This window comes from Muntiacus reevesi, chromosome 3, assembly GCF_963930625.1.
Source record: "Muntiacus reevesi chromosome 3, mMunRee1.1, whole genome shotgun sequence".
NCBI classification, from domain to species: domain Eukaryota; kingdom Metazoa; phylum Chordata; class Mammalia; order Artiodactyla; family Cervidae; genus Muntiacus; species Muntiacus reevesi.
In genome coordinates this window covers 101,091,406-101,111,276 of record NC_089251.1, presented here as the reverse complement: position 1 = coordinate 101,111,276, position 19,871 = coordinate 101,091,406, and the positions used below count along the sequence as shown (strand labels likewise).

Below are 19,871 nucleotides of genomic sequence, written 5' to 3'. Positions count from 1 at the left end.
TCTCTGGTTCTTCTGCCTTTTCTAAAACCAGCTTGAACATCTGGAAGTTCACGGTTCATGTACTGCTGAAGCCTGGCTTGGAGAATTTTGAGCATTACTTTACTGAAGTGTGAGATGAGTGCAATCGTGCAGTAGTTTGAGCATTCTTTGGCATTGCCTTTCTTTGGGATTGGAATGAAAACTGACCTTTTCCAGTCCTGTGGCCACTGCTGAGTTTTCCAAATTTGTGTGTGTGTGTGTGTGTGTATTCTACTCAGATAAAAGTCAGAAGGAAATTGTTTTAGAATATAATCCACCATTCATTCATTCAATCATTCAAGCTTTTGATAAATCAGCCAGCCAGTTGGTTTCACAGTAACCAAATATCAAGGGGCTACCTTATCAAAGGCAGCTATTTCAGATGTTGTTTAAAGGTCTCTGAGGAAAGCCTTATGATCCAAAAGTAATCGAACCAAAGCTTTGCTCTATTCTGACTTCAAGATAACCTTCCAGATACCAAATCTGGTGCACCGAAATTTCTGCAGTCTCCCTGTGGCTTGCCTCTGCAGGCTCTGCCTGCCTCCTCCACCCTGCTTTGTCTGGGTTCTGAGCTGCTGCTTTTCTCTCTCTGCCCTCTCCTCTGGGTGCTCTGATCACTGTCCTGGATTTAAGCACCATGCAGGAGTGCTCAGTCGCTAAGTCGTGTCTGACTCTTGTGCGACCCCATGGGACTGTAATCCACAAGTCCTAGTCAATGGGATTTCCCAGGCAAGAATACGGGAGCGGGTTGCCATTTCCTTTTCCAGTGATCTTCCTGGACCAGGGGTCCAACCCACATCTTCTGCATTGGCCGGCGGATTCTTAACCACTGAGCCACCAGGGGACCCATTTAAATGGGCTGCATCATCACACTAATATAATTACTCCAAACTGTGTCTCTGCGACCCTCCTTTGCCCTTGACTCCAGATTTTACATCCAACTGTTCACTTGGCTCTATTGGGAAAGGAAGTCTCTGGCCCCCCACTGGGCCTGGCACCTGCCCTCAACATGAGATGAAGCATTCCTAGGGCCTGTGCTGGGTTTACCACCTCATGTGGCCGTGTATTTCCCTTCTTCCTGCTCCACAAGTGCTGTTCAGTTCTGCTGAGGTTGTATGCCGATGGCTGTCAGGCTCACCTGAAGCTCCAGTGTTTCAGATTCCTTGGTGAGGTGGGGAATCCTTCCACTGTGCATGAGCAAGCTGCCCCGGGCAGTCGCTGCTGAGAGACCCGCCCAGCCTGGGGATGGACGCCCTTGGCTGGAGCTGATCTTGCACTGTCCAGAAGCATGGGGGCAGCGCTGCTTCATCCAGGGCCCAACCGCCTTGTATTTTCCTTGGTGACTCCGATATTAAGGTGCAGTGGGCAGAAGTGCTTAAAGCCTCCCTGGGACTGGTAACCAGGGCATGGTGCTGGGTGTGATGGTCCCTGTGGGTTGAATGAATGGATCTCCGCTGCGATGTCACACAGACACCTTAATGTAACCAAAATGGTATTCTGATTAACGACCCACACACAGGTTTTAAAAAGGAAAACATCCCCACCATTTACATCCCCATCAACAGGAAAAAGAATGAAATAATGCCATTTGCAGCAACATGGATGCACCGAGAGATGATCATACTAAGTGAAGTCAGTCACACAAAGACAAATATTACATGATAACACTTAATGTGGAATCTAACTAAATATTAATAATACAAGTCAACTCACCAAAACAGAAACTGACTCAGACGTCGAAAACAAAATTATGGTTACCAAAGGGGAGCGGTGTGGGGGCAGCGAACGAGCTTGGAATTAGCAGATACACACTACTAAACACGGGCACCTCCAGTGGCTCAGGGGTAAAGAACCCGCCTGCCAGTGCAGGAGACGCAGGTTCGATCCCTGGGTCAAGAAGATCCCCTGCAGAAGGAAGTGGCAACCCACTCCAGAATTCTTGTCTGGGAAATCCCATGAACAGACGAGCCTGGCAGGCTACAGTCCATGGGGTCGCAAAGAGTCGGGCATGACTCAAGAGACTAAACAAGAACAACTGCTAATATATATATATATATATGAAATAAACAACAAAAATTTACTGTGTAGCACAGGAAACTCTACTCAGTATCTTATAATAACCTGCAATGGAAAAGAATCTGAAGCAGTACATCTGAAACTAACATACTATTATAAATCAACTATAGTGAAATGAAAACAAGAACAACCGAAAGTAAACCTACATCTGTTGCTGGGTCTTCAATGCTTCTGTCCATGGCGCCATGCACCCTGTCACCCAAGATGGAGTCTGGGAACCTTGCCTTCTTTTCCTGCTCACATCCCTAGTGGGATAAGTTCCATGATGCCGTCTCCCAGTTCACTTTCAATTTTCCCTGTCCCCTGTTCAATCTGGCCCCTGGACCTGCTAAGAGCCGCCTAAGTGGTTTCCCAGCGTCCATCTCTCCTAGTCATCTCCAGCTCATGTGTCCATCCAATCAGTACAGTCTTCTTCTTAAACCTGGCGTATTTTCTCAGAACTACAACCCCCACCACCCACCCAGTCCTCAGGACTATAACAGCTGGTTCAGGAATCTCTTTACCCAACCTCACATGTTCTCAGCTCACACGCTGCTCCAGCAACAAGGTCCCATGTTTTACGTTGTCATTTCCTCAAACATGCCCAATTATTCCCTTCCTAAGCCTTTGCATGTGCTCCTCCCTCTTTCTGGAATGGCATCCTTCCCATGCCACCCACTAATGCCCATCTTTACCTGGTTGGATCCTGCTCATCCTTTCAATCCCAGCATCCTTGTCACTGCCTCAGAGAGGCCCTCAGCTGTCCTCGCCCCATAAGAGGTTTTATTCCCAGTACCTTGCTGTTGTTGCCAAGTTGTGTCTCTTTGGCTCTTTGCAACCCTGTGGACTGCAGCACCCCAGGCTTCCCTGTCCTTCACTATCTCCTGGAATTTGCTCAAACCCATGTCCATTGAGTCGGTGATGCCATCCAACCATCTCATCCTCTGTCGTTCTCTTCTACTCCTGCCCTCAGTCTTTTCCAGCATTGGGGTCTTTTCCAATGAGTTGGTTCTTCACATCAGAAAGTATTGGAGCTTCAACTTCAGCATCAGTCCTTCCAATGAATATTCAGAGTTGATGCCAGTCCTTTCAAAGCACTGCCCACAAATGCTGATTTGTTTACTTTTGTGCTCAGTGACCTCTGAGCCCTACTCACACTCCAAGTTGGGCAGCATCTGTTAGATTCAGCGTTGAATCCCTAACATGATGCTTGGTGCACAGATGGTAACCAGTGAGAACTGGTTGAATGAATGAAGGTTTAAAAAGAGGAGGATGGGGATGAAAAAAATAAATGTTTTTCCCAGCATGGTGGACAAGGGTATTTATTCCTCTCGTGCTGTTTTTTGGTTACCCATTATTGCCAAAGGGACAAGGTCTGTGGTTATGATTTCCTCAGTTCATGAAGCTTCAAATCTTAAAAATATGCTCTTCTGACTAAGAGGGGAAACAGGGAACTAATCCAGGAAGCTAAATGGCTGCTTTCCATTCTGGAGCTCTGGAGCCTACCTCTGCATTTTTAATGTGTAATTATGTGTCATCTCCTCTCATGCCAAGTTGGGTTCATCACCTTCCTTCAAGCAGTTGACTGGATGGGAGGGGGAGCAATTATTAAAGCACTCCCCAAATTTTTCAGCGACACTGAGGTTTGGCATCTTGAGATTAGTTCCCTGTAAGTAAGAAGATGATCTCCCCACTGTGGTCACACACAGAGTGACTGCAAGACTCCTGAGAAGGTAAACGAAGTGGACAAGCAGAGCCACTGGTGGGAGTCTAGGGCCACTCTGCGGTGGGGAGAAGGGGCCATTGGATTGTTGAACTCCAGCCTGTGTCCTGTCCCCCCGTCAATGCTGTCCCACCAAATAGCAGGTAGAAGCACCATTTCTCCTTTTTGACAGGCTTGGGTGGCACCCTTTTGAGGCTTTTACTGGAAATAGCATCCATGAGGCAAACTCCTGCGTAGAACAGAAGTGTCAGTCGGGAACTGTCCACTCTCTCGGGAAAGGGTCATGTCCAGCGGCTGATGGGGCACCTTGGTGGTGACACCAGTGTTTCTGTTTCATCACCACCCGAGGGGGAGCTCCATGTCCAGTTTACACTTAAACCATAAGATGAAAGTGTTAGTCGCTCAGTTGTGTCCGACTTTTTGTGACCCCATGGACTGTAGCCCACCAGGCTCCTCTGTCTGTGGAATTCTCCAGGCAAGAACACTGAAGTGGGTAGCCATTCCCTTCTCCAAGGGATCTTCCTGACCCAGGTCTCCTCCATTGCAGGTGGACTCTTTACCATCTAAGCCACCAGGGAAGCATATAAGATGGAAATCATCCCTCTAAGATCTCAGCATGGACTCCTGCCACCTCATTCCCTGAGCCAGTTCGCAGGCTTTCAGATAACAAATGTGGCCCTCGTAGAAGTCCAGGATGGGCTGCCGCAAGCCATCCTCAGGCGTGGAGGTCAGGGAAGGAGGACTGGTGGTTAGGGAGGAGGCTGGGAAGATAGGGGAGACCAAGAACACACGGCGAGTCTGCAATGAGCTGGGAAGCTCAAGGTGGAGGATGAGAAGCACCATGTTGGACAATGGGAAAGGCCAGTAGACTTGCTGGCCATGCTTGGCAGTGGTCCTCCAGGGGAGATGACCTCCACATCTCAGGAGAGGGGCCTGCTCAGTGGGACTGGGTGCCCTGATGTTTGTCAGGGCCGCCTTAGCCTTTCCAAAACATCAGTGCAGGTGGAGGTGAGCATACCTAGTATGTCTCACCTGGTCATACCCTACTGCTGGCTTATAGCTTGCAGTCCTGATTGGTGAGGGTCCAACTGCATCAGTGCTTCAAAATGTTCAATATCCTTCCTGCTTCTGGCAGTGGCAAAAACCAGCGTTGTTAGTATTTTTTAAAATTCAATTAACATCACAATCAGATGAAAAATGCGGATTTCCCAAGTCCTATCCATAAAGATCTCATCCAACTCAGTAGACCTGTTGGGGCATCAGAACTTATATTTTATAAGCTTTCTGGGTGATTCTGGAGCACCTGAAAGTTTGGGATCCACAGCACAGAGGCCATGATACAGTAAGACTCCATTTTCCACTAAGGGGGTTGGTCCTGTTGCAGTGAGGTGAGGTGCTAATATATAATTAATAGGTGTAAGCTCAGGAGGGCAGCTGGCAGACACACCCAGGATCCTCTGAGAAGGCACTATTTACAACAGCTAGGCCATGGAAGCAACCTAGATGCCCATCGACAAATGAATGGATAAAGAGGCTGTGGTACATATATACAATGGAATATTACTCGGCCATAAAAAGAATTTGAGTCAGTTCTAGTGAGGTGGATGAATCTAGAGCCTGTTATACAGATAGAAGTAATCAGAAAGAGAAAAACAAATTTCATACATCAATGCACATATACATTAATATATATGCATAATATATGACGCATACTTATACCAAGATGACATTGGGCTTCTCTGGGTCCCAACTTTGTCAAACAACAATGGATTCCTCTGCTCAAGCCACTTATGACTACACTCCTGAACCTCCAGTGTTTCTTATTTATCTGGCTAAATATGCATTTTTTCAGTTCTCTTCTCTTATGAACACATCTTTCCACTCAAACCAGATGATGCTCACTGTAAATGTGCATCACAACTGAGGGCCAAATATGGATAAGACCTGAGAAAGAAAGAAAAATTTGCACAAGGGTAAAATGTGCTTCTGTCCACAGAATTGCTGGGAGAGCACGGCTGGTGTTGCTCTTGTGAAGAACAAAATGATAGCACTTGGTCCAAAGGAAGTGAGCATATAACCAACTGCCCCCCAAATACAGCCCCAGATACATGGCAGAGACAAAGATGTGGGGGAAAGACGTCATCAGCACTGTTGGTGGTGATGGGGAGGGGACTGTCCATGACAGTCCATGACAAGGGCACCAAAAGGTGAGATGCCCACACACCTCATGGAAGATGAAATGGCCATCAGAGGCACCCAGTGCTCAGAGAAAGAAACCAACTGAGGTCTGTAACTCAGTGCTAGTCCAACTCTTTGTGACCCCATGGACTATACAGACCATGGAATTCTCCAGGCCAGAAAACTGGAGTGGGTAGCCATTCCCTTCTCCAGGGGATCTTCCCAATCCAGGGATCAAACCCAGGTCTCCTGCATTGCAGGCAGATTCTTTACCAGCTGAGCCAGCAGGGAAGCCCTAAGTTAGAAGTTCAGTTTAGTTCAGTCACTCAGTTGTGTCCCACTCTTTGCGACCCCATGGATCACAGCATGCCTCCCTGTCCATCACCAACTACTGGACTTTACCCAAACTCATGTCTATTGAGTCGGTGATGCCATCCAACCATCTCATCCTCTGTCGTCCCCTTCTCCTCCTGCCTTCAATCTTTCCCAGCATCAGGGTCTTTTCAAATGAGTCAGCTCTTCACATCAGGTGGCCAAAGTATAGGAGTTTCAGCTTCAGCATCAGTCCTTCCAGTGAACATCCAGGACTGATCTCCTTTAGGATGGATTGGTTGGATCTCCTTGCAGTCCAAGGGACTCTCAAGAGTCTTCTCCAACACCACGGTTCAAAAGCATCAATTCTTCAGTGCTCAACTTTCTTTGTGGTCCATCTGTACATGACTACTGGAAAAACCATAGCCTTGACTAGACGGAACTTTGTTGGCAAAGTAATGTCTCTACTTTCTAATACGCTATCTAGGTTGGTCAAAACTTTCCTTCCAAAGAATTTTTTAATTCCATGGCTGCTGGAATATTACTCAGCTGTTAAAAAGAATTCACTTGAATCAGTTCTAATGAGATGGATGAAACTGGAGCCCATTATACAGAGTGAAGTAAGCCAGAAAGATAAAGACCAATACAGTATACTAACACATATATATGGAATTTAGAAAGATGGTAAGGATAACCCTATATGCAAAACAGAAAAAGAGACACAGATGTACAGAACAGACTTTTGGACTCTGTGGGAGAAGGCGCGGGTGGGATGTTTCGAGAGAACAGCATGTATATTATCTATGGTGAAACAGATCACCAGCCCAGGTGGGATGCATGAGACAAGTGCTCGGGCCTGGTGCACTGGGAAGACCCAGAGGAATCGGGTAGAGAGGGAGGTGGGAGGGGGGATCGGGATGGGGAACACATGTAAATCCATGGCTGATTCATGTCAATGTATGGCAAAACCCACTGCAATGTTGTGAAGTAATTAGCCTCCAACTAATAAAAATAAATGGAAAAAAAAAAATTCCATGGCTGCAATCATCATCTGCAGTGATTTTGGAGACCAAAAAAATAAAATCAGCCACTGTTTCCACTGTTTCCCTGTCTATTTGCCATGAAGTGATGGGACCGAATGCCATGATCTTAGTTTTCTGAATGTTGAGCTTTAAGCCAACTTTTTCACTCTCCTCTTTCACTTTCATCAAGAGTTTAGTTCTTCTTCACTTTCTGCCATAAGGTGGTGTCATCTGCATATCTGAGGTTATTGATATTTCTCCCGGCAATCTTGATTCCACCTTGTGCTTCTCCCAGCCCAGCATGTCTCATGATGTACTCTGCATATAAGGTAAATAAGCAGGGTGACAATAAACAGCCTTGATGTACTCCTTTTCCTATTTGGAACCAGTCTGTTGTTCCATGTCCAGTTCTAACTGTTGCTTCCTGACCTGCATACAGGTTTCTCAAGAGGCAGGTCAGGTGGTCTGGTATTTCCATCTCTTTCCGGATTTTCCACAGTTTATTGTGATCCACACAGTCAAAGGCTTTAGCATACTCAATAAAGCAAAAACAGATGTTTTTCTGGAGCTCTCTTGCTTTTTTGATGATCCAGCAGATGTTGGCAATTTGATCTCTGGTTCCTTTGCCTTTTCTAAAACCAGCTTGAACATCTGAAAGTTCACGGTTCATGTACTGCTGAAGCCTGGCTTGGAGAATTAGAAGTTAGAAGTACAGACACCCAAAGCAACGACAATGAAATGCTGCTGTAGTCCCACATCTGCCGCCATAGTTTAGTACACATCAGGTGCTGATCCTGGATGGAGAGCTTTCAAGGTCAAGGCCAAGTTCAGATATTGGTATTTTCAGTGTTTGCAGGTCACATGGCTTGATTTCCTGGGTGGTTCCAAGATAACTTTGAGAGCTGGTACCTATCATCAACCTTCGAACCATGGTTCTTCCCAGAAGATGGGAAATGGAAGTCTAGGTCCATGAATATGATTCCAGTTGCCCAGAGCTTCTCATATCAACCCACTTTTGTCTTTAGAGATGGCCTGTTTTCCTGATGTTCCTTTATATTTTCAAGTTATTCATGCACTAGAAGTCCTCTCCAAGCTACTCTTCACAATAAGCTTACTGATATTTATGTAACATTTGCATTTTCCCCTTCAAAGCTTGAGCAAGTCCTGGACATTCTGCCCCAGCAGAAGTCCCATGAATCTTGTTCTGAAAATGACTGGTATTCATGATACTTTGATCATATACTTTTTTTTCTTTGACCATGCCAGTTGGCATGTGGGATCTCAGTTCCTCTTCCAGGGATTGAACCCATGCCCTCTGTGGTGGAATCATGGAGTTTCAATCACTGGATGGTCAGGAAGTCCTTGGCCATATACTTTTGAAAAGCCAAAAAATTATGTGTGCCATGGCTGATTTTCCTCTACCTCAAGAAAGTACTGTTTTCCATGAAAAGATGCTCAACATCATTCATTATTAGAGAAATGCAAATCAAAACTGCAATGAGGTATCACGTCACACCTTCAGAAAGGCCATCATCAAAAAATTCACAAGCTGGAGAGGGTGTGAAGAAAAGGGCACCCTCTTGCACTGGTGGTGGGAATGTAAATTGATACTGCCACTCGAAGAACAGTATGGAAATTATTTTCAAACACTAGGAATAAAACTACATTATGACCCAGAAACCCTGCTACTGGACGTACAGGCTGAGAAAGCCATCATTGAAAAAGACGTGCACCCCAATATTCATAGGAGTACTATTTACAGTAGCTAGAACATGGAAGCAGCCCAGATGTCCGTCAACAGATGAGTGGATAAAGAAGCTGCGGTGCATATACACAATGGAATGTTACTCAGCCATAAAAAGGAATGCATTTGAGTCAGTTCCAATGAGACGGATGAACCTAGGGCTTGTATCCAGAGTGAAGTAAGTCAGAAAGAGAAAAACACAATTCGTATATTAAAGCATATATATGGAATCTAGAACATTGGTACTGATGAACCTATTTGCAGGACAGGAGTAGAAATGAGGATTTACGGAACAGACTTTGGACACAGAGGGGGAAGGAGAGGGTGGGATGCCCTGAGAGAGTAGCACTGACGCATATACACTACATGTATAAAGCAGAGAGCCAGTGGGGAGCTCCTCTATAGCTCAGGGAGCTCAGCCTGGTGCTCTGTGACGACCGTGAGGGGTGGGATGGTGTGAGGGGCAGCAGGGAGGCTCAGGAGGTGAGGGACATACGTGTACTTGTGGCTGATTCATGTTGTTGTGTGGAAGAAGCCAACACAACATTGTAAAGCAATTATCCTCCAATTAAAAAAAAGTACTGTTTTCAAGGTTAGCACAGAGAAAAAAGAAGCCTTTCATGCCTCTTTCTCATCGAAATGGTTTCTCCTGCAGCCTGTCTACTCCAAGCCCCAACGCAGTCACAAAGGACACCTGAGAAATTTCCTCAGTGTTACAGATCACCCAGAACCTCACCATCAAACTTCAGCCTCAGAGCAAAGCAGTCCAAATAAGGAACATCTCCCCACAGTATCTCCCCTGGCCCCTCCCCAACCCACAGAAGGCTTCTTGCCCCAACTCTGGGATAAAAGTGCATACGTCAGTCAGTTCAGCCTGTCCTCTAGCTGTGGGACCTTGGGCAAGTTCCTTCACCTCTCTATGCATCCATTTCCCTTTAGGTAAAACAAGACGAAATCGTTGAGAGGGTCTGGCAAGGGATTCTGGAGATAGAGGTCAGCCCAGGCCAGGCATGGAGTGAGTCATCAGACAGGCTGGCTGCAGCTCTGCCTTGAGAAATCAGGGAGAAAGTGTCCCCTGGAATGACCCCTCCCATCCAACAGGCCCCTGGGAAGGAGGGACCGTACCTTTACAGCGGGGTTGCTCCCCCGTCCAGGTGCCGTTGGGAAGACACACCACACTGCTGGGCCCAACCAGCCGGAAGCCGGGATTGCAAGAAAAATGGACTTCGTGATCCACTAAGTACTTGCTTCCAAACTTCTGGCCATCCAGAGGGGCATTCAGAGCAGGGCAGGAAACTGTAAGGAAGAAAGGCAGGCCCACAAGCATTTAGACATCATTCTGGATTACGATCCATAAAGAAGGCTGAGTGCAGAAGAATTGATGCCTTTGAATTATGGTGCTAGAGAAGACTCTTGAGAGTCCTTGGCCTGCAAGGAGATCAAACCAGTCAGTCCTAAAGGAAATCAACCCTGAATATTCATTGATGCTGAAACTGAAGCTCCAGGCCTTTGGCCATTTGATGCAAAGAGCCGACTCATTTTAAAAGACCCTGATGCTGGGAAAGATTGAGGGTAGGAAGACAAGGGGGCAACAGGGGATGAGATGGTTTGATGGCATCACCGACTCAATGGACATGAATTTGAGCAAACTTCGGCAGATAGTGAAGGACAGAGAAGCCTGGCATGCTGCAGTCCACCGGGTCGCAAAAAGTCGGACACGACTGAGCGACTGAAGAGCAACACTGGATTACAGTGGGCTTCCCCAGTGGCTCCGCAGAAAGAATCTGCCTGCCAACGCAGGAGGTGCAGATTCGATCCTGGGTTGGGAAGATCCCCTGAAGAAGGGGATGGCAACACACTCTAGTATTCTTGCCTGGGAAATCCCAGAGATAGAGGCGCCTGGTGGGCTACAGACATGGGGTCACGAAAGAATCAGACATGACTTAGTGACTAAATAACAACAGACTGGATCACAGAGCTTCTCACCCTCAGTACCCTCAGGCTGAGCGCCTGCTACAAGCTGCACACTGGGCTCCACATCTTATTTTGTATTAAATTTTTTGGCTGTACCACAAAGCTTGCAGGGTCTCAGTTTCCTGATAAAAGATCTAACTCAAGCCCTCGGCAGTGACAGCTTGGAGGCCTAGCCACTAGACTGGCAGGGAAGTCCTTCAACTGCACATTCACTGAATGTGAATTCACTGAATCCTCAGAGCACTCTTGGGCACAGGCAATGCATGCCCAGGTGGTGATGGATGAGGAGATGGTGGCTCAGACACATTGCCGTGGGCAGGGCCTGGCAACGTGGGAGGGTGGGAGCTGGGACCCCTGCAGGGTCCGCCCACTTGTTCTGCTCTCTCAGAGCCCCAGCTTCCCCAGAGTGTCCTTGGGTCTCTCGGACAGACCATACTCAGCCCCATCTCCAGGCCCCGGTGTTTGCCCTTTTCCTTGCCTAGAATGTTCTCTCCCCCAGGACTGCCCATCTCTGGTGGCTTCTCACTGTCTAGGTCTTGACTTGAATGCCCACTGCCTTCCAGGGTGTTCTCTGACCATCATGTTCCACTAAGATCCCTCCCCTGCCCGTGAGCTCATTTGGCTTTCTTCTATTGTTTGTAACTGTTGGCATTATCTTATCGACCTGTTTGTTTGTACATTTGATGCCAGTCTACCCCTCAGAAGTTCCAGGGGGGCAGAGGCCTCTGTATCCCCATCACCAGCCTGTAGAGAAAGCCTGGTAAATAATTCTTGACCAAATGAATGAATGAAAAATTGTTTATTGTATTCTTACTGTCTGCCAGACACCCGATTAGGAGTTTGAGACAATTAATGAACAAACAGATGAAGCTCAGCTCTCAGGAAGCCTCCTTCCATCAGGGAAGACACTCGACAAGCAAGATCCACAAGCAAATGGCAGAGTGTGACAAGAGGTGACAAGAGCCATGTAGAAAATAAAGTAGGGAGTAGCACAGGGAAGCCAGAGCAGAGGTATATTGGGGGTATAGTGGTCAGGGGAGGCCTCCTTGGGGCAAAGAGCTGAATGAAGAAGCCAAAGTGTGACCATGCAGGTATCCGGGGAGGACAGAGGGATCAAGTCAGTGCAAAGGCCCTGAGCTAGGCCTGTGCCTGGCAAGTCTGAGGAATGTCCAGGAGACCACCACGACTGCAGTGGGGTGGACCAGTTGGACAGCATCTGGGCGTGAAGACAGAGAGGCGACACGTAGTGAGAGACAGCGGCGTCATGTGGCCTCCCAGAGGAAAGAAAAGGCCGCGCAACTTGCTATTGGTGTGCAGTGGGGCCATTGGAGAGTTTGAGGAAAGGCTGGAAGTGTGACCCCCTTGTGAAGAGCATCACTCTGTTTGAGGCTTGAGCGCACTGTCCCACGTGAGATAGGATGAAAGGGAGGCAGAGCCGGGGGCAGGATGAAGGTGGCTCAGCTCAGGGTGAGAGTGGGGAGCTAAGAAAGCAGGCAGAACCAACCAGATTTCCTGAAGGGCCATCATGGGCTGGAGAGGAGAGACACTCCCTGTTCCTCCCCAACCTGCAGCCAAGCTCCACTCGTGGTCCATGCTAGTCTAAAGGAAGGCTGCCCCAAGTTGGACCAGCTTGGGTTTGGATTTGTCTTAGCTAGAAATTCAGAGTCACTTCTAACTGATTTTTAAGGTAAGATCCAAACGTTATTTGTAAAATGACGTTTTAGACAGACGAAAACAAAGCCGTTGCTTCGGCCGTGTGGGCTGCAGGTTGTGATGGAGAACGGCTCAGCGTCTACTCGGAGGGTGGCATCTGCCCACACATCGCTCCGGGGGCGGGGCAGCAGCCACGTGCATCTCTGCCCCATGTCCCCACCCCCGTGTCCTGGGAGAAGAGTGGGAGCCGCTTCCCTCTGTGAGGACTCTCAGTGCCCTCTGGGTTCTGGGGAACGTTGGACAACTGACACGCCACCTTCTGCTAGTGAATTTCCAAGTGAGCACCCACGGTAATGACCCCGTGAGCAGAAAGCCAAGCGAACCCACATCCCAGCACTTGGGCACCCCCAGCTCGCTGCCTCAGTCCCTGCAAATACATGACTTTATATCTCTCTTTGAAAAATCTCCTACTGCATTGTGCAGAAAAGGATTTAAAATGCTTTGGGAGAAAGGAGTAGGGTCTCTAAGGGGAAGAGACATCTTTAAAACCCTCAAAGAAAGAAAACTAGCCCGCTGGAGCAACTCGCAGGCAAATGGCATGAGAATGGATGGAATCGTATCTCCACACGGCTCCATGAGGCAGGGATCAAACCTGGCTCTCCTGCAGGCAGATTCTTTGCCATCTGACCTAGCGGAGCAGGCCCCCATTCATGTCAGCAGACTTGGTGAACGGATGCGCGTGCATGCGTACGAAGTTGCTTCAACCGTGTCGGACTCTTTGTGACCCCGTGGACTATAGCACCGCACGTTCCTCTGTCCATGGGAATCTTTAGGCAAGAATACTGCGGTGGGTTGCTGTACCCTCCTCCACGGGGTCTTCCCAACCCTGGGATCGAATCCACGTCTCTTGTGCCTCCTGCATTGACAGGTGGGTTCTTTACCAAGAGCCCCACCTGGGAAGTCCCAGTGAATGGATACAGATTCAATAAAATCAATTTTCAGGCATTTCCCAAACGGTAGCCAAAGGATTCTGTTGGGTTGGGAAGACATGCCCCTTGGCTGGTTCATTTCATCATGGTCATCTCTTGGTGAGCCTACAGGGCCGCTAGGAAGCTGCCCACACCATCCCGGGGATGTGACGTGTAGGAAAGAGCTCAGCAGGGAATCAAGCCTGGCGATTTGGGGATGTTATTGGCATGAGGCTTCGGAGATAAGTCCTAAAGTTGTTGAACTGTGAAGTTTAAAGGAAAGAAAGGCTGGGAAAATAGGACGGAAATAGAAACAAGCCAGAAAGAAGGCCAAGAATTCTCCGGGACTGGAAATTATCCTTCCCAACTCCCAGGCAAATGCCCTTTTTAAAAAAAGGAAAGATAATTTTCCCTCTACCTGCACTTTGATCTGGGGCAAGCTTCTGGCTTCCCCTAGGCACCTTTCCCCTGCAAGGTGGTCCTGACAGCTGCCTGCCCCCCACGTCCAACACACGAGGGAGAAAAAATGCATGGCAGCAAGTCTTTAAAAAGAGATTCGGCCACTTTTTTTTTTTTTTTTTAAGGCATGTCCTGTGGGATTCTGGTTCCCCGATCCCAAACCCATGACCGTAGTGCAGGGTCTTAACCACGAGACCACCAGGAATGTCCTGAGAATTGGGCACTTTAAAAAGGTCTCGCATGGCTCAGGAAAGAAAGACCTTGAACCCAGCAGCAAGAGGATTAGTAATCTAACCACAGGTACGTTTCTTTTTAAAATATATATAAAATAAATAAATAAAATAAAAATAAATAAATAATATATATATGTATTTATTTGGCTGTGCTGGGTGTTAGTTGCAGTACATAGGATCTTCAATCTTGGCTACGGCCTGAAAGATCTTTTTTTCAGTTGTGGGATCCAGTTCCCTGACCAGGGATCAACCCCTGGTGCCCTGCATTGGAAACACAGTCTTAGTCACTGGACTACCAGTGAAAACCTCTTTTTTTTTTTTCTGTATTCATGGACAGGGACCTCAAAGATGGGCAGGGCAGTTGTAGAAATTCCCTTCTGCAGGTTTTTCTTGGAAACTCCCAGAAACGCGCAGGCACTCTGACCCCAAGAAAACAGGAAGGACCAGTGCGGTTGAGCCTCCAGCAGTGAACAAAATCCCCAGAACAGAACCCACTATCACTAACTCATGTCTCTTGGCCTCAGTTTCCACATCTGCAGCCAAAAGGAAGGATGCCACGCCTCTCCCTTGGAGTCTGGTTGGTGACAAGCCCCAGCAAAGGCTGTGGCCTCTAGCCACCTGGGAAAGTGTGAGGCGTTTGACCACCAGGTCTAGCTCTGCACCCATGGAGCCAAAGAAAACAGGACTTGACTCAGGGCTGTGGAGACTCTAGATTTGCTACCAGAGTCTACAAAGGTAGAAAATCCAACCCAGGAAATTCATCTCACACCACCAAGGAGGCCCTTGAGAAAAGCATCTTAAGTGAGTAAAGACATCAGATATTCCTCAGGATGATGACTTAAACAAATATATGGCAACTCGCTGCCCCACCCAACCCCCATCACCCTGCGTGCATGCGAGCAAAAGTGTTAGTCCATCGATCATGTCTGACTCTTTGCGACCCCATGTTTTGCAACCCCATGTATTGCAGCCCACCAGGTTCCTCTGTCCATGGAGTTCTCCAGGCAAGAATACTGGAGAGGGTTGCCCTGCCCTCCTCCAGAGGATCTTCCCGACCCAGGGATCGAACCAGGTCTCCCGAATTGCAGGCAGATTCTTGACTGCCTGAGCCACCAGGGAAGGCAAGAATATTGGAGCGGGTAGCCATGCCCTTCTCCATGGGAATCTTCCCAGTCCAGGGATTGTACCCAGGTCTCCCATATTGCAGGCAGATTCTTTACTGCCTGAGCCACCAGAGTTGTCATGACTTAAACAAACATACAACAGGCTCCCTGACCCCTGTCACCCCGAGGAGAGGCCAGAAGAAATGTAGTCACCCACGCCAGGGCTTGACAGTGTGCAATCCATTACGGGGACAACCAGGAAAAGGCCCAGTGTCTGCAGAGTCCTACCCCAGGGGAAGGGGTCTGGGGGCAGGGGGGAGGGCAGCAGAGACACATGCAAACTGCCCTCAGCAGCCCCTCCAACCCAACCCACTGCACTAACAGGGGGCTCGTGGAAAAGGACTAATTTTCACGCCTGGAAAGCAGAGGCCAGTGCTGGTCCGTGGGCTGTTCCCGGCGAGATATTAATGGTGGGGAAGCCATGAGTGTTCGGGGAGAGTGTCCACGAGACCCCTCTTCGCTTTTCATTCAGTTTTGTCGTGAAATGACAACTGCTCTCAAAAAGTCTATTAAATGACAAAACAAGAAAATGAACCAACTAGGGTCTCTCCTGGGGATGCAGGCTCTGAAAGTTGTGCCTTTCAACCATTCTCTGGAGAAGCTATGCAGACGTGAGGGTTGCTGAGTCTGGAATGGAAAGGTCTAAGAGGAAATGGGGTAACGCTCAGGTGATGGGGAAGGCTATGCTACATGCTTGCTGAGTGACTAAGTCAAGTCTGACTCTGCGACCCGCCAGGCTCCTCTGTCCATGGGGTTCTCCAGGCAAGAACACTGGAATGGGTTGTTGTTTCCTCCTCCAGGGGATCTTTCCGACCTAGAGATCAAACCCGAGTCTCTTACATTTGCTGCATTGGCAGGCGGGCTCTTTACCACTGGTGTCACCTGGGAAGCCCCCGATGACAGGGGAGGAAACTGGCAAATGCCTTCCTACCACCCAGCCCCAGACAGAAGGCGAGGCTGGGGAAGGCCCGGGAATCAATCCAGCCATGGGAGATAGGGGCAGGGAGAGGACCCCCCGGGCTCGGGGTGCTGACCTGGGGACCCACCTGGGGGCGTATCTGGGCCCGCCTTGCTCACAGAGCTCTGCAGCGCCGCCAGCCGACTCTTCATGTGACGGATGCCCTCGGCGAAGCGTGTCTCCTGGCCTTTCAGCAACTGCTGCAGGTGGCGGATAGCCGTGAGGAACTGCTGTTTGTTGAGACAGTTCTGGGGAGAGGAAAGAATACTCATCACCACCACTAGCACAGGGCACCAGCAGTCATCGGGACCCTGGGCTCTGACACCCTGGGGGTCACTGAGTACAGTGCAGGAGAGGCCCGGCTGGCGTCCCGACAGCACTTGGGTGAGGTCCCCAGAACGCAGGCCCCAGCCCCTCCCTCCATGAAAACAAAGCTCCGATTTCCAGAGTGCAGGGCAGAAGTGACGACGCTAAGTGATTGGGTGGTAGAATTATCTGAACGCAATGTGCCTTACATGAGTGGTCTTACTTCAAAGACCGCTCCTCGCTGCCCCCGATAATTCTTCACTCCAAGTTAATGCTCTGAAATCTGGGCCTCGAGGAACTTTTTCTTTCTTTATCCTTTGGCATTTTTATTCTATCTTGAACCTTTTTAAGCAGATGGATGATATAACATAAAACAGGCAAACAGGGAAGCCCAATGGTTCCCATACTTTTAAAAATGTAACAGGGCACAGGGCTTCCCTGGTTAGGAATCTACCGTGCAATTCAGGGAATGCAGGTTCTATCCCCGGTTGGGGAACTAAGATCCCACATGCCTTGGTGCAACTGAGCCCCCGAGCAACAACAAAAGATTCCACATGACTCAAGGAAATCCCATGGGCCACAACGAAACATCTGACACAGCCAAGTAAATAATTAAGTATTTTAAAGAACATAACAGGGCAAGTTCAGTTCAGTTCAGTCGCTCAGTTGTGTCCAACTCTTTGCGATCCCATGGAATGCAGCATGCCAGGCTTCCCTGTCCATCACCAACTCCCAAAACCTGCTCAAACTCAGGTCCATTGAGTTGGTGATGCCATCCAACCATCTCATCCTCTGTCGTTCCCTTCTCCTCCTGCCTTCGATCTTTCCTAGCAATTGGAAAATGCTGGAGAAGGGAATGGCACACTTCAGTATTCTTGCCTTGAGAATCCCATGAACAGTATGAAAAGGCAACAGGGCAAGTAAGAAGAATTAAAGAAGCATTCAGTTAAAGTTAATGCTGAGTTCTAACACTTTTTGAAAAGCTCAAAAAACAGAAGGAGGGATGTGCTTATCACGATAGAGACTAACTTTAAGCAACACTTGGTATCATGCCTAGTGATAAAAATCTCAAGGTTTCTGATCCTAATGGGGGCTTCCCAGGTGGCGCTAAGTGGTAAAGAACCCGCCTGCCAATGCAGGAGATGTAAGAGACGTGGGTTCGATCCCTGGGTCGGGTAGATTCCCTGGAGGAGGAAACAGAAACCCACTCCAGTATTCTTGCCTGGGAAATCCCATGGGCAGAGGAGCCTGGCAGGCTACAGTCTATGGGGTTGCAAAGAGTTGGACACGACTGAAGTGACTGAGCGTGCACTGATCCTAAATGCCCTTAAGAGCCAGGACGTGAACAGGAGGAAGGGAGAGGTGAGGACTTCCCTAGTGGTCCCATGGTAAAGACTGTGCTTCCAATGCAGAGGGCATAGGTTCAATCGTTGATCGGGGAATTAAGGTCCCCCATGCCAAGGTGGGGAGGGTGCAAAAAAATAAACAAATAAGGACACTACCTCACTGGGGAAAAAAAAGAAAGAAAGGAGAGATGAGAACAGGGGGCAGAGATAGGACAGGCCCCAGTTCACATGTTGCACATTACCTCAGCATAGCCTAGTCCAACCTGACTCACATGACCTGCACGCAACAAAGGAGAGTGGGATGATGGCAACCTCTGGGGATAGGCTTGTGAATCTGCTTTTATTTTTTATACTTATTTTTTTTTTCCTACAATGAGTATTAGCTTTACAATTAGAAAAAAAAAAAAAAAAAGGCTCAAAGGCGGCCAGCGGCCGGCAGCTGGGAGGCACATGGCCTCTGCAGCCTGGGTGTCTTCCAGGATCGTCAGTGGAGCACTGCCCCTGCAGGGGAGACGGAGCCGCAGACTCTCTCCCAGGGCGGGTGCCGGGCCCCTGCACCTTGGAGATCTCACCAAACACATGGCTCACTGCTCCGGGCCAGTGGATGCTTTTGACAAAGCTGAATCCCCAGTGGCCGCTGGAGCTCGTTAATCCATGGGGCTCCTTGGCCTCCACCGTAAAGCCAGGGCCTGACTGGGCCTGGCCCCAAACGCAACCATTGGGAAGTGAACTGTTGCTTGCTTTCCTTCTCCCTCCCTCCTTGTGGTCCTTCCCACGCAGGCCCTGGGCACCCGGCAGGGACCTCCTGCAGCCCCTGACCTGCCCGGCATGGTGCAGCCGTCCACCCAGATCGGACTTCCCACACCCACCTCCCTTCCCCTTAAAAATACATAATAATAATAAGGAGCTGCTTTCAGAGATGCTGCTCCATATCATGCGCGATTCACACTTGGGAAGTTCCTCACAGCGTACCATGCTATATGCTACTCCTAAGAGGACAGGAGTCTGGCGGGCTACAGTCCATGGGGTTGAGAAGAATTTGACAAGACTGAAGCGACCTAGCGCACAAAGGACTCCTGGCTGGCAGCAGCCCTGTGAACAAAGCCTGGGACTGTCTCTATTTTACAATCAAGACATAGAGGCCGGAAGTCAAGCGACTTGTCGCGAACCATGTGGCCTGTGAGCGGCAGCGCCAGGCTGGGGACCTGCTGACCCCAATCCATTGCCCCCCAACAAGTCGTGCCCCCACGGCTGCCTTAAGCCCCAGTGTGCCCAGTCACGCAGTCATGTCTGAGTCTTTGCAACCCCGTGGACTGTAGCCCGCCAGGCTTCTCTATCCATGGGACTCTCCAGGCCAGAACACTGGAGTGGGTTGCCATTTCCTCTTCCAGGGGATCTTCCTGACCTAGGGATCGAGCTCAAGCCTCCTGCATTGAAGGCAGATTCTTTACCACTGTTTCACAAACGCCTCTGTGTGGTGAATGTTCTTGATTAGTCTGCACGAGGGATTGATCACTCTGTGACCCAAGCTCCTGTGTGGATTCCAGGTTGCAAGCATGGGCAGTGGAGACAGGAAGTGGGGTGGGTGGAGTGGAAGAGAGCCAGGCCAGCAGCTGCCTCCAGGGCGTGGCAGGGAAGGGCTAAGTTCTGAAGTAGGAGACGTTAGATCAATGCCAAGGCTTCTGCCGAGAACCTGGCATGGAGGACATGGGACTCCAGTCAGTACAGAAGGAAGGACAGCGGGAGTGGAGATAAAGGG

The 19,871-nt window shown here is 49.0% G+C and overlaps 1 protein-coding gene across 3 annotated transcripts in view; it reads right to left on the bottom strand.

Moving 5' to 3' along the window:
• Nucleotides 1-19,871, bottom strand: part of FBLN7 (fibulin 7) — a 62,833-nt gene that overhangs the window by 23,321 nt on the left and 19,641 nt on the right. For all 3 annotated transcript variants that reach the window (XM_065929851.1, XM_065929850.1, XM_065929849.1), the window contains 2 exons: nucleotides 16,549-16,708; nucleotides 10,178-10,348 (listed from right to left, as the gene is read on the bottom strand). In XM_065929851.1, coding sequence (XP_065785923.1) covers nucleotides 10,178-10,348; nucleotides 16,549-16,708 — 331 coding nt within the window. The remainder of the gene's footprint in view (nucleotides 1-10,177; nucleotides 10,349-16,548; nucleotides 16,709-19,871) is intronic.